The following is a 12,334-nucleotide window of genomic DNA, read 5'->3' as shown; positions in this document are numbered from 1 at the left end:
ACGTTTACTACCACCATGAAGGTCTTTCCGAGGAAATTTGTCGGGAAACTGTGACTCATCCAACTGAAAGAAGTTAAACAAGGAAATAATACATATTGAAGGGCCTGGTGCAAAAAGACACAATATTAATACAAAATGACTTGTGCTACTTAAAACAAATTCTAAGTCGCGCTGCTCATTTGGCCGCATTTTCTGGCAGGTCAGATTTGCATCTCTAATTAAGAACGCTGGTTCGGGCAGAAAGTGACCATCCTTTGGCACTAATTCATGTATAACTATCGACGATCGTAGCAGCGGATGTATATTTATGCTGCTTCGCTACACTCTTCACCTATGGAATATATTATAGAATATGTGAGCGTTGCAAATAAATAAATAAAGAGCGTATAGTGGAACGTTATCTTTTATTGATGTGTATACATGTATATAATATTACTTACACGTACATTGATGTTCCTATTAGAAACAATGAACATTGATAGGTACAGGGTAATGAGCGATTGTGTATTTTGAAATTACCAAGGGAGAAAAATACGACTTTGTTAATGTTCCTCTACATTGTGAAATTGTGTCAACAGACATAGTTACATAACCAGTGACTATCGGAACAGATAGGTCTTTGCCCACTTATTGTGTTTGTTTATTGTTAGGCAAAGTCAAAGAAGATAACACTGTGGTTAATTTACTTGTAACTGAGCAGTTTCTTTACATCAAAAAGTTGATCGTATTGAAATTTAAATCCCTGATATATCCTGCTTGTTCAATTACAAGAACTAGTCGAAAAGAGTTCATGACAATGGTGTTGATCCGGAAATTATTATTTTACATCAAACATTTATAGGTAAGTCTTTAGATACGGCAACTCTTGCTCCCGGTATTCATCATTTAAGGGTCATTGATATCAGTGACCCTAATCATTTCCTCAATGTTAATTAGAGTGACAGAAGACAATCGCTCATTGTTTAATTGGAACAAGATTCTGAGACCTCGTGTTTGTTACAGAGAGCTAAATCAAACATTGAAAACACACCAGAACCAGTTTGTTGTTTTATGAGACAAATGGTATCCTTATGAGAAAACGAAGACCACTTGAGGTACCCGCTATTGATGAGCGGTTAGTGAGGTATGAAATTGATGATCCTAGGTCACACACACACACACACACACACACACTCAAATTGAAAGAGATGTTTCTATATAATACAGATCTTGTTACACTTGTCAAAGTGATCTTGTCACACTTGTCAAATGGTACAAAAACCCATTCAGAGGATACATAAATTTCAGCCACAACATATTCCTGCATTTAACGAAATATTTAGTTGAATAAACGGTAGACTGTATCGATCCTTTACATAAGACGATGTCAGGCAAACAGCATTTGTTGGCCATAATGATTGCGTCGGCAAAATTTATCGAAGCAGTTCATCTAAGGAATTTTAATAATAAAATAATAGTAAATGTTTTCATAACGTTCCTTTTTTTTTACACTTTGCGGACATTCTTAATCTGTGCAATCTCATCGAGGGTCAAATTTTACATCTGGAAATTACAAAAAGTTATGCATGACTTACGCATGCAACAATTTAGCTATATTTTCCTATTACCTTCAAAGTCAATGGGTTTTGGATAGATTTCATCCGACTTTATAACACATAATTCTGTCATATTTCTTGATACTGGAAAAGATTAGGCTTACGGTGTTTATTTGCTGTTGTTTGCTGTTAGGGAATTATTTTAAGAACCGTTATGTTATATTCATTTTCAACACGTTTTTGAACATGCTGCGTGTGGTCCATAAATGTTATTGAAAGAGAAACTTCTTTCAACTGAAGATTCAAAGATTAATTATATTGGTTATGTCTCTGATTTTAAATATAATCTGTCAAAGGCGTGTGAAGCAGCATACAGAAATATTCACTCTACAATGATCAATGAAATGAAGGTATGATAGAAATACAAAAGAAAGAAGTTTTCAACATGGTGACAAAATTCTGGCGCTCCTGTGCATACAGCTTCTAATTATTACAGCTGAAAAAAACATTGCGACTCAAATTATGTTAACATTTCTGGAAGGTGAAAAAAGCAACAAATTTGTAATATCACTTTGGTAAAGGAGCATATTGATAGACATATCTCTGATAATCAGTCAATCACTTTAGATGTGCCTGTCGCATACATGGATAATTTAAATGAATTCGTGCACATGGATTGTAGTGACTTTGGTTTAATTAATATGCAGAATTCAGAAATATTCAATAATCCGGACCAGAAACGTTCCTATTTACAGCATGAAGAATAGAGTGAACTAAAACAATTATCATGTGAATATGAGCACTTCTTTTTACAGATGCTCCAAAATGATTAAATAAAATCCAACAAGATGTTGAGATTGTACATTTTCTACACCTGTGAAACAACATCCTTACACGATACATCCTCTCAAGCAGGAATGATCGGAAACGGAAAGTCAATATTTGCTGGAAAAAGTTTTATGGGGCCCATTTAAAGTAACTGGAGTTAAAGGTGTATTATTGTCTTTGAGACCACATAATACTTTCTGTATGTATACTGATTATAGAGATGTGAACATAATAATAAAACAGATATATTTCCAATAGCAGGATGCGATTAGTGGATTGGCAAAATTGGAAAAGCATCATATGAACCTAACTTTGACCTTTTGGAAGGATTTTGGTAAATTCCACTCCCAGAAAGTGCAAACGAAATTACGGCATTGCAACACCAGGTGGACTTCATGAACATAAATTGATGCCATTTTTATGTGTACAATTCTCCCTACACATTCAACCCTTTATTGACATGTTAACGTTTGGGATAGCTATGGTGCGAGCATCGATGACTTAATTATATACATATTGTTGGACATGGCCAAATCAGAGCTATTGATGTTAAGGTTGTCTTAAATCTATAATTCCCCAGCGATTAGCTGTAGAAAGCAACTGATGCGATATTAGGGTACGGCTGGATATTTTCGCAAATTTTGCTCAAATATTTCCATAATTGTTGAGCCCTGACCAATTTGACGAGTAAGAAAACTAACTTTTTTTAGTCTGAAAAATATTAGGATGTTTTAGAAAAAATAAAGGCTACATATAAACGTGTACCAGTTCTTTTAGCTCCAGATTTCAGCCAATCATTTGAAATGTCTCTTGATGCAAGTGTGATGTAGGGGTTTGTGGAGTTTTAACTCGAGAAGAAAAACATGGCATGGACCATCCAGTGTGCTATTTTACTAAACATTCAACCACTAGAGAAATTAGTCCACTATCCAGAAGTGCTTAGGTTTAATTTTGGCTTTGCAACAAATTGAGGTGTACATTGATTCAACCCTTTCTCCGATTGCTGCATTCAGTGATTACAACCTCCTTACCTTAGTTAACAAATTGAGAAACGAAAATGAGAGATTACAGATATGAAGTTAAATGATGCAAGAATACCAAAATAGAGATATCAAAGAAACAATTATCTGATTACAGATGAACATTCCCGTGCATAGAAGTACCATATTCCTTTAATACTATTTTAACTCAAATTCAGGCCTCATATAATCCTACCCCTGTTTATTCACTTCAATGTATTTATTAATTAGACAAAGTACTATTGCTAACAGTGGAGCTCTATGCTTTCTTCATTTCTACAGCATTTATATCCGGCTTTGAATTATTTTTCCTAGTTGTAGGAGCTCTTTTAAGATATCTGCAATAACATGCTACCAAAACTGGAGGTAAGTGCCTATCTCCAGGATTTAATTGCAAGGTTATTAACATCTTTAACGTATGCTGATTAATTCAATGTTCTACCAACTGAGCTGCAGTGACTTCCTTTGCACCTTATAATTTATGTACCATTTCAAAGCTAAATGATGGCTGATGGATATCCTAACTTTAGAATAGGGATTTCAATTTAGTTTCTTCTTGTAGGAACCATCATTTCAAAGCTGATGATAGATGGGTATCATGACTTTAGACTGAGATTCCATTTTATTTTCTTCTTCTGGGAACCCAACCTTTTCCAGACTATGGAGTCCTTCATTCCACCACTCAGACTCTCTCACTTAGTCTGTCTGTCTCTCTCAGCTGTATAATTTACATCATATAATTGTAGTTAAGAGACTGGAATTGACTTGTTTTAGATTCCTTGAGAGACTGGTTATTATGACTATGGTTGCTGTCATTGTTGTTGGTTTGGATTTAATGCCAATTCTCTGCACAAAATAGGTTATTCACACAAACAAGTAACACTGGTGGAGAAAGAACCTGTGAAGACCCTGGTAAGAACCACAGAACCACGGGGAACTACTGGCAAGTTTCTAAATATACATATTGGTTATAAACTAAGGAAGACATATAAAGTAAAACATAAAATTTGTAAAATTCAACTAATAATTTATTTCTATTGAACACAAAAGTGAAAACTGAAAAGGAATGTACAGCATTGTGAACGAAATACCAAATATTCCATTAAAAGTATAAAAAAGTACAGTGATCCAAATGAATTCAAGTTTTGAATGTGCTTATGTGTCAATGGTCTTGATGTATACCAATGATATAATCAAGAATCTCCTTGAATGAATTCAAAATAGTGCTTTAACCCAAAATGTCAATGAGCTCATTGTGATTCAAATTAAAATTATTTAAATAAATGACTGCTATGAAATTATATCTGAATTCAACTATGATTTAAGATACTTAACTTAAAGTAGAAATTATTGTTTCTCTTGTACTCATCCTCAGATAACAAAATTAAAGGTTATCATGATGTGGGTCAAAAGCTCATTTCCAGAACATTCTAAGTTGTAAACCATGTCAGGTCTTTTACTTCAAATTTAGTAAACAACATGACAAAAATTAGGTACACCTATTTTCAAGGGAAACACTTTTTCCTGAAAAAAAATTTGATGTAAACAAGATGTTTACAAATGATTACTATCTTAGAGTACAATCTACAGTCATCAGCTAAAAGTAACTATGAAATAATGTTTTAAACATCATATAATTAACAATCATGGATGAAAATAACATTGTAATGTTATGCTATAACCCTTACAATCCACAATCGTGGACAAAAGCTCAACATACATTATATAGTTTTAAATAGATAAATATAACAGATTAAATGCCAATTTATTTATAATTTTTTCTACTCAAAACATCCATTTCCAAAATATTCAACCTCTAAAGTTTGCATAATAATCAATGATTAACTAATCAGTAAGTAATCATTCAAATCCTTTGTGTTTAAAAACAAGTGTTACAAAGCCAAACATAACGAAAAAATACAAACATTAATCCAGAATGAACATGGTTAGCTATTTATTGTTCAACAACCAAAAAAGTGTTACTAAGCCAAACAAGATGAATGGTAAGGCCAACTTTTTGTTGTGGGCAGACTCTGTAATGAGCAGAGTACGTTATGGGGAATGTTCTTAATTAAATGTGTATGGGTTGCATCTGTTCTAGCCCAGCTTTGTTATTGGCCAACTCCATTAAAGGCCAAGATCTCCATTTACCCCTTAAAAGATAATTGCCCATGTACACTGTTTGATAAATTATTTGAATAATGGAGCAAGTGGACAAAGGTTAACGTGGGCATATGAAGGACAGCATTGTTTCATGTGAAATATTTTCAGAGGCAAATAAACACAAGTTAATTTTAGTTAGTTTCTTTTGATATTTATTGCACAGTAATTTTAACATCGTGTCTAAATACCAGTAAAATATTTCTGTCCATTCCTGTACACAGAATTTTATACTTTGTAATGAGCAGTGAATGTTATGGGGAAATTTCTTAATTAAATTTGTATGGATCGAATCTGTACTGGCCCAATTTTGTTATTGGCCAACTCCATTATAGGCCAAGATCTCCAGTTACCCTTTAAAAGAGAATTGCCATCGGATAATTTTTGATAAATTATTTGAACACAGTCACAGGAGCAAGTGGATAATGGTTGACATCATCACATGAAGGATATGATTGTTTCATGTGAAATATTTTTTCAGAGGCAAATAAACTTGAGTTAATTTTAGTTTCTTTTGATATTTATTGCACAGCAGTTTGAGCATTATGTCTAAATATCAGTAAAATAATTATGTCCATTCCTGTATATAAAATTTCCTCCTCAGCTTGTCACTTTTCAAAATCCATTGCCTTTGGCCTATTTAAGAACAATTCTTTAGGTATTGTGAAGACCATTTCTCTTAAACTATTTCAGACTATGATATTTTTCTAACCCACCTCCCAACATCAAGAAAACTTAAAGGTCATACTTAATAGCACTAATGCCAATATATATATATATATATATATATATATATATATATATATATATATATATATATATATATAAAAATACACAGAAATCAATAGTAACTACTATTTAAAATGAAACTGAAATGTGAAAGCTTTGACTGTTTAATCACTACACTAGTATCGACAGTATGCATGAACATGTGATTTTGCAATGCACTATTATGCCTAAACATTTTATTGCAAACTTCACATTTAAATAATTTCTCCCTAGTATGTATTCTCAAGTGCATCTATTCTGCATAAATATTTGCTCACAAACTTCACATTTGTTCTCCAGTATGTAATCTCATGTGCATCTTTAAAATACCATTCCTTGTAAACATTTTGCTACACACTTTACATTTGAATGGTTTTTCTCCAGTATGATAACTATGTCCATTCCTGTACATAGAATTTCATCCTCATCTTGTGACTTTTCTAAGTCTAATGTTGTTGTTGTTGTTGGGTTTAACGCCATTTTTCAGCATATGATAGGCTATGCATGGCGGCCAGAATTAATGGTGGAGGAAGAACCCTGGAAAACCCCGGTAAGAACCCCCGACCAACGAGAAGCTACTGCCATGCTTTCTCACATACCCACATTGGCTGAATCCTAGACTCGAACATACGCGCAGACAGAGGTGAGATGGCAGTGATCCGCAATGGAGAGCACTTTAGACCACCGGGGCCGCCTTTCTAAGTTAAAAAAAAATCTTTGGGTATTGTGAAGACCATTTCTTTTAAGCGATTTCAGGCTATGATACTTTTCTAACCCACCTCCCAACAGCAAGAAAATTTAATGGTCATACTTAATAGCACATATGCCAAAATATATATATATATAAATAATATACAGAAATCAATAGACACAATTACTGTTTAAAGCAAATCTTTGGAAGTAAAATTGAAATGTTTTTGCTTTGACAGTTTATTCAATCATATCTGTAGTATGCAGGACCATGTGTTTTTCAGCGAAATATTATCACTAAACATTTTATCGCAATCTTCACGTTTAAATGGCTTCTCAACAGCATCTTTAAATCTCTAGTCTGCATAAACATTTTCTGACAAACTTCACATTTAAATGGTTTTACTCCAGTATGTATTCTCGTTTGTACCTTTAAATTACTATACTGTGTAAATATTTTCTCACAATCTTCACATTTAAATAGTATTTCTCCAGTAAGTTTTCTCATGTACAGCTTTAAAGTACCATTCTGTGCTAAACAATTCTCAAACGTCACATTTAAATGGTTTTTCTCCAGTATGTATTCTCATGTGCATCTTTAAATCTTTATTCTGCATAAACATTTTCTCACATACTTCGCATTTAAATGGTTTTTCTCCAGTATGAACTCTCATGTGCATCTTTAAAACACTAGTTTGTGTAAACGTTTGCTCACAAATTTCACATCTGAATGGTCTGTCTCCAGTATGTATTCTCATGTGCACCTTTAAATCTTTATTCTGCATATACTGTTTCCCACAAACATCACATTTGAATGGTTTTACTCCATTATGTTTTCTCATGTGCGCCTTTAAAGTACCATCCTGCGTAAACATTTTCTCACAAACTTCACATTTAAATGGTTTTTCTCCAGTATGTACTCTCATATGCACATTTAAAGCTTTATTCAGCATAAACATTTTCTCACAAATTTCACATTTGAATGGTTTTTCTCCAGTATGTATTTTCACGTGCATCTTTAGAACACTATTCTGTGTAAACATTTTCTCACAAACTTCACATTTGAATGGTTTTTCACCACTGTGTTTTCTCATGTGCACCTTTAATTTACCATTCTGCATAAACATTTTCTCACATACTTCGCATTTGAATGGTTTTTCTCCAGTATGCAGTCTCATATGTACCTTTAAATTAAAATTGTGCGCAAATTTTTTCCCACAAACTTCACAATTAAATGGTTTTTCTCCAGTATGAACTCTCATGTGCATCTTTAAAACACTACTCTGTGTAAACATTTGCTCACAAATTTCACATTTGAATGGTTTGTCTCCAGTATGTATTCTCATGTGCACCTTTAAATCTTTATTCTGCATAAACATTTTCCCACAAACATCACATTTGAATGGTTTTATTCCATTGTGTTTTCTCATGTGCGCCTTTAAAGTACCATCTTGCGTAAACATTTTCTCACAAACTTCACATTTAAATGGTTTTTCTCCAGTATGTACTCTCATATGCACATTTAAAGCTTTATTCAGCATAAACATTTTCTCACAAATTTCACATTTGAATGGTTTTTCTCCAGTATGTATTTTCACGTGCATCTTTAAAACACTATTCTGTGTAAACATTTTCTCACAAACTTCACATTTGAATGGTTTTTCACCACTGTGTTTTCTCATGTGCACCTTTAATTTACCATTCTGCATAAACATTTTCTCACATACTTCGCATTTGAATGGTTTTTCTCCAGTATGCAGTCTCATATGTACCTTTAAATTAAAATTGTGCGCAAATTTTTTCCCACAAACTTCACAATTAAATGGTTTTTCTCCAGTATGAACTCTCATGTGCATCTTTAAAACACTACTCTGTGTAAACATTTGCTCACAAATTTCACATTTGAATGGTTTGTCTCCAGTATGTATTCTCATGTGCACCTTTAAATCTTTATTCTGCATAAACATTTTCCCACAAACATCACATTTGAATGGTTTTATTCCATTGTGTTTTCTCATGTGCGCCTTTAAAGTACCATCTTGCGTAAACATTTTCTCACAAATTTCACATTTAAATGGTTTTTCTCCAGTATGTACCCTCATGTGCACATTTAAATCTTTATTCTGCATAAACATTTTCTCACAAATTTCACATTTAAATGATTTTTCCCCAGTATGTATTTTCACGTGCATGTTTAAAACACTATTCTGCGTAAACATTTTCTCACAAACTTCACATTTGAATGGTTTTTCTCCAGTATGTATTCTCATGTGCACTTTTAATTTACCATTCTGCATAAACATTTTCTCGCATACTTCGCATTTGAATGGTTTTTCTCCAGTATGTAGTCTCATGTGTACCTTTAAATTAAAATTGTGCGCAAATTTTTTCCCACAAACTTCACAATTAAATGGTTTTTCTCCAGTATGAACTCTCATGTGCATCTTTAAAACACTACTCTGTGTAAACATTTGTTCACAAATTTCACATTTGAATGGTCTGTCTCCAGTATGTATTCTCATGTGCACCTTTAAATCGTTATTCTGCATAAACATTTTCCCACAAATACCACATTTGAATGGGTTTATTCCATCGTGTTTTCTCATGTGCACCTTTAAAGTACCATCTTGCGTGAACATTTTCTCACAAACTTCACATTTAAATGGTTTTTCTCCAGCATGTACTCTCATGTGCACCTTTAAATCTTTATTCTGCGTAAACATTTTCTCACAAATTTCACATTTAAATGGTTTTTCTCCAGTATGTATTCTCATGTGCACCTTTAAGTGACCATTCTGTCTAAACATTTTCTCACAAACTTCACATTTGAATGATTTTTCTCCAGTATGTAATCTCATGTGCACCTTAAAAATTAAAAGTCCGCATAAACATTTTCCCACAAACTTTACAATTAAATGGTTTTTCTCCAGTGTGTATTTCCATGTGCATCTTTAAAACACTACTCTCTGTAAACATGTGCTCACAAATTTCACACTTGAATGGTCTGTCTCCAGTGTGTATTCTCATGTGCACTTTTAAATCAGCATTCTGGATGAACATTTTTAAGTAACAAACATTAATTTGTTGTTGTTGTTGTTGCGTTGCATTATAGAGGTGTGCGTCTGCAATAGACATGTACCTCTGTTTAATGATGCCACAGGCACCTTTTTGATTACTCCTGAGGGAAGGAATGGTGCCACATCCCCCAGGCATTTATGTTCTCACAGAGAACTTATTGATTGTAGCCGTTAGATTGTAGAAACATTCTGTTCTTAACAACCTAATGTAAGGCTCTTACATGAGTGGGAACAGTGAAAGCACGCACTCATGTTAGTATACATTCAGTCTGCATTAAGTTCGCCCCAGGTGTCAACCCAAGCAGTATGTAACGTCCGCTGCGATTGGTCGGCAGCGATGACGTCACATTAGGACACCTGGTCGTGTGGCAAGTGGAAATCGTTCCACATCTTGCCACGTGTACGAAATCCGAGCGTGGTGAAGGAGGCAAGGTGCTCGACAAGCCAGCCATGGATGTTGTTTACTTCCCGAAACGCCAGCCCGTACTTATTTCAAATTAAGTCCAGTTGTGCTAATGGACAATAAAATACCAATATTGTGTAAGCCACCTGTGCAGTTTGTTCAAATCATACTAGTCTAATAAATTTCCTATCCCTAACTGTTCTATCTTATCTAGTACGAGGTGTACATAAACGAATTCCCTATTTCCCTATTTTAATGTAATATGTCTAAGCGACATTTAAAAGTTTTGTCACTGTTAGGTTTTTGGTAGTTGTTAATTTTGAGCGGTGGTCCAATGGTTCGAATTTGTAGGTTTTTTGGTAAATTCAAAGAGGGAAAACAAGCCAATTTAGGTTTTCCTATTAGATAAGAGGCAAATTGTTAGCCCTTAGAAGGACTGTTTTGGTGGTACGTCTGTGTATGGTTCTCCACCCTGATTGATGAAGTTTTTTGGCGGTGAATATCGTCTCCGGGGCGGTCTGTTGGTGGGCCTGGTTCGATTAGGTCTTTCAGAATCCAGTCTTGCATTCGAACCTCGTAAGCTATGTTTGCTGATTCCAGCCCGTGATGTACTCTCACTATGGTGGCGATCATGACTGCTAGTTTTAGTGGTCATTCTTGGAGTGATTCACCTCTCCTTTTGAAAGCAGTCAGTGGTTTTTTTTTTTTACTTTAGATCTGCTTGGCTTGGTGATGGTGGTTATTTCTTCTTCCCATTTGTTTAATATAAGGGTGTTCAGTTCTTCCAAAAAGAGAGCGGCTTCATCTCTGTTGTACCAAATGTTAGTTAAACCATAATCCTCTGAGTATCCCCAGGCAATATGTCTGTTTGCCTCGTACAGACTGTGTTTGCCCACCTTTGGGTCTGCTGGGTTGCTGGTTTGGGTGGAGATGTAACTGGATTTGCAGACTCCGATTTGTCAGATAAAGTTGGTGAAAATTGGGTGATACGGATTGTAGAGGTGGTGGTGGCGGTGATGGAGTTAGTTTCAGCTTCTTCTTCGACTTCACAGTTTGAATAATTGGTGTTATAGTCGTTTTTCTGATGCTTTTCAACATCGGTGAAAGTTGTGGTGGTGGTGGTGGTGGTAATTCCCCGACTGGTTCAAACTGCTGCTCTTCTATAAGTGTTGTCATTGTAAAAGCTTCCTTGGTGGTCGCCGCCCTTTGTATTGGTTGTATTTCATTGGTCTGGGTAGAGATGGTGGTGGTGGTGGTTGTTCCAGTTAATAGGGGCGTCTTTTTCTGGTGAAGGTGACCTTCTGTTTCATTCGGTCTCGTAAAAGGCGTGGTAGAGTGGCTAGTCACCTGTTTCGGGTCTAGTTTCCTTCTCTGCCTAAGTTGCCTATTATTACGTGAAGTCCGTTTAACGAAGTATAAGTCTTCCTTCTCGTCGATTAAATGGCCTTCCTCATTACTGGTTTCCCAGACAAGTAATAATGTTGATCGTCTCGCTCCAGCTCGTAAGCTCCAATTAGCTGCCTGTTGAAGACCAATGGCTCTAATGGCTTTCAGTGCTGGTGCGTGGATTACTGCAATAGCCGGCAGCCATCTTTTTGTGACCCTTGACTCGCTTTGTGCGCTCTGTGCAGTTCTGCTTTCCACCGCTGTTGTGTTACCTCTTGCTCTGCTCGACGCGAATATAGGGACAAGTACGATCTCAAGTAATTCTCTTTCTCCTTACTAAAGTCAGGTTCGAAAGGTCTGGTACACAAGGTCTTGCCATCGCGACTAACTTCGATCTTGGACACATTGTAGTGCTGAAACTCAAAAGGATTTTCCTCGAAGGCTCCATAGAAGCCTGTATTTTTTGAC

At 35.1% G+C, this 12,334-nt stretch overlaps 1 protein-coding gene across 1 annotated transcript; it reads right to left on the bottom strand.

Moving 5' to 3' along the window:
* Nucleotides 1-4,432: 4,432 nt before the first annotated feature.
* Nucleotides 4,433-10,351, bottom strand: LOC149784825 (uncharacterized). Its single transcript, XM_089932827.1, has one exon. The coding sequence runs from the start codon at nucleotides 9,856-9,858 to the stop codon at nucleotides 7,546-7,548; it is 2,313 nt and encodes a 770-aa protein (XP_089788953.1). The 5' UTR covers nucleotides 9,859-10,351; the 3' UTR covers nucleotides 4,433-7,545.
* Nucleotides 10,352-12,334: the final 1,983 nt, after the last annotated feature.

Source organism: Sinohyriopsis cumingii, chromosome 14, assembly GCF_028554795.1.
Source record: "Sinohyriopsis cumingii isolate HCF-2022 chromosome 14, ASM2855479v2, whole genome shotgun sequence".
NCBI lineage: Eukaryota > Metazoa > Mollusca > Bivalvia > Unionida > Unionidae > Sinohyriopsis > Sinohyriopsis cumingii.
This window is presented reverse-complemented; position numbering and strand designations above follow the sequence as displayed.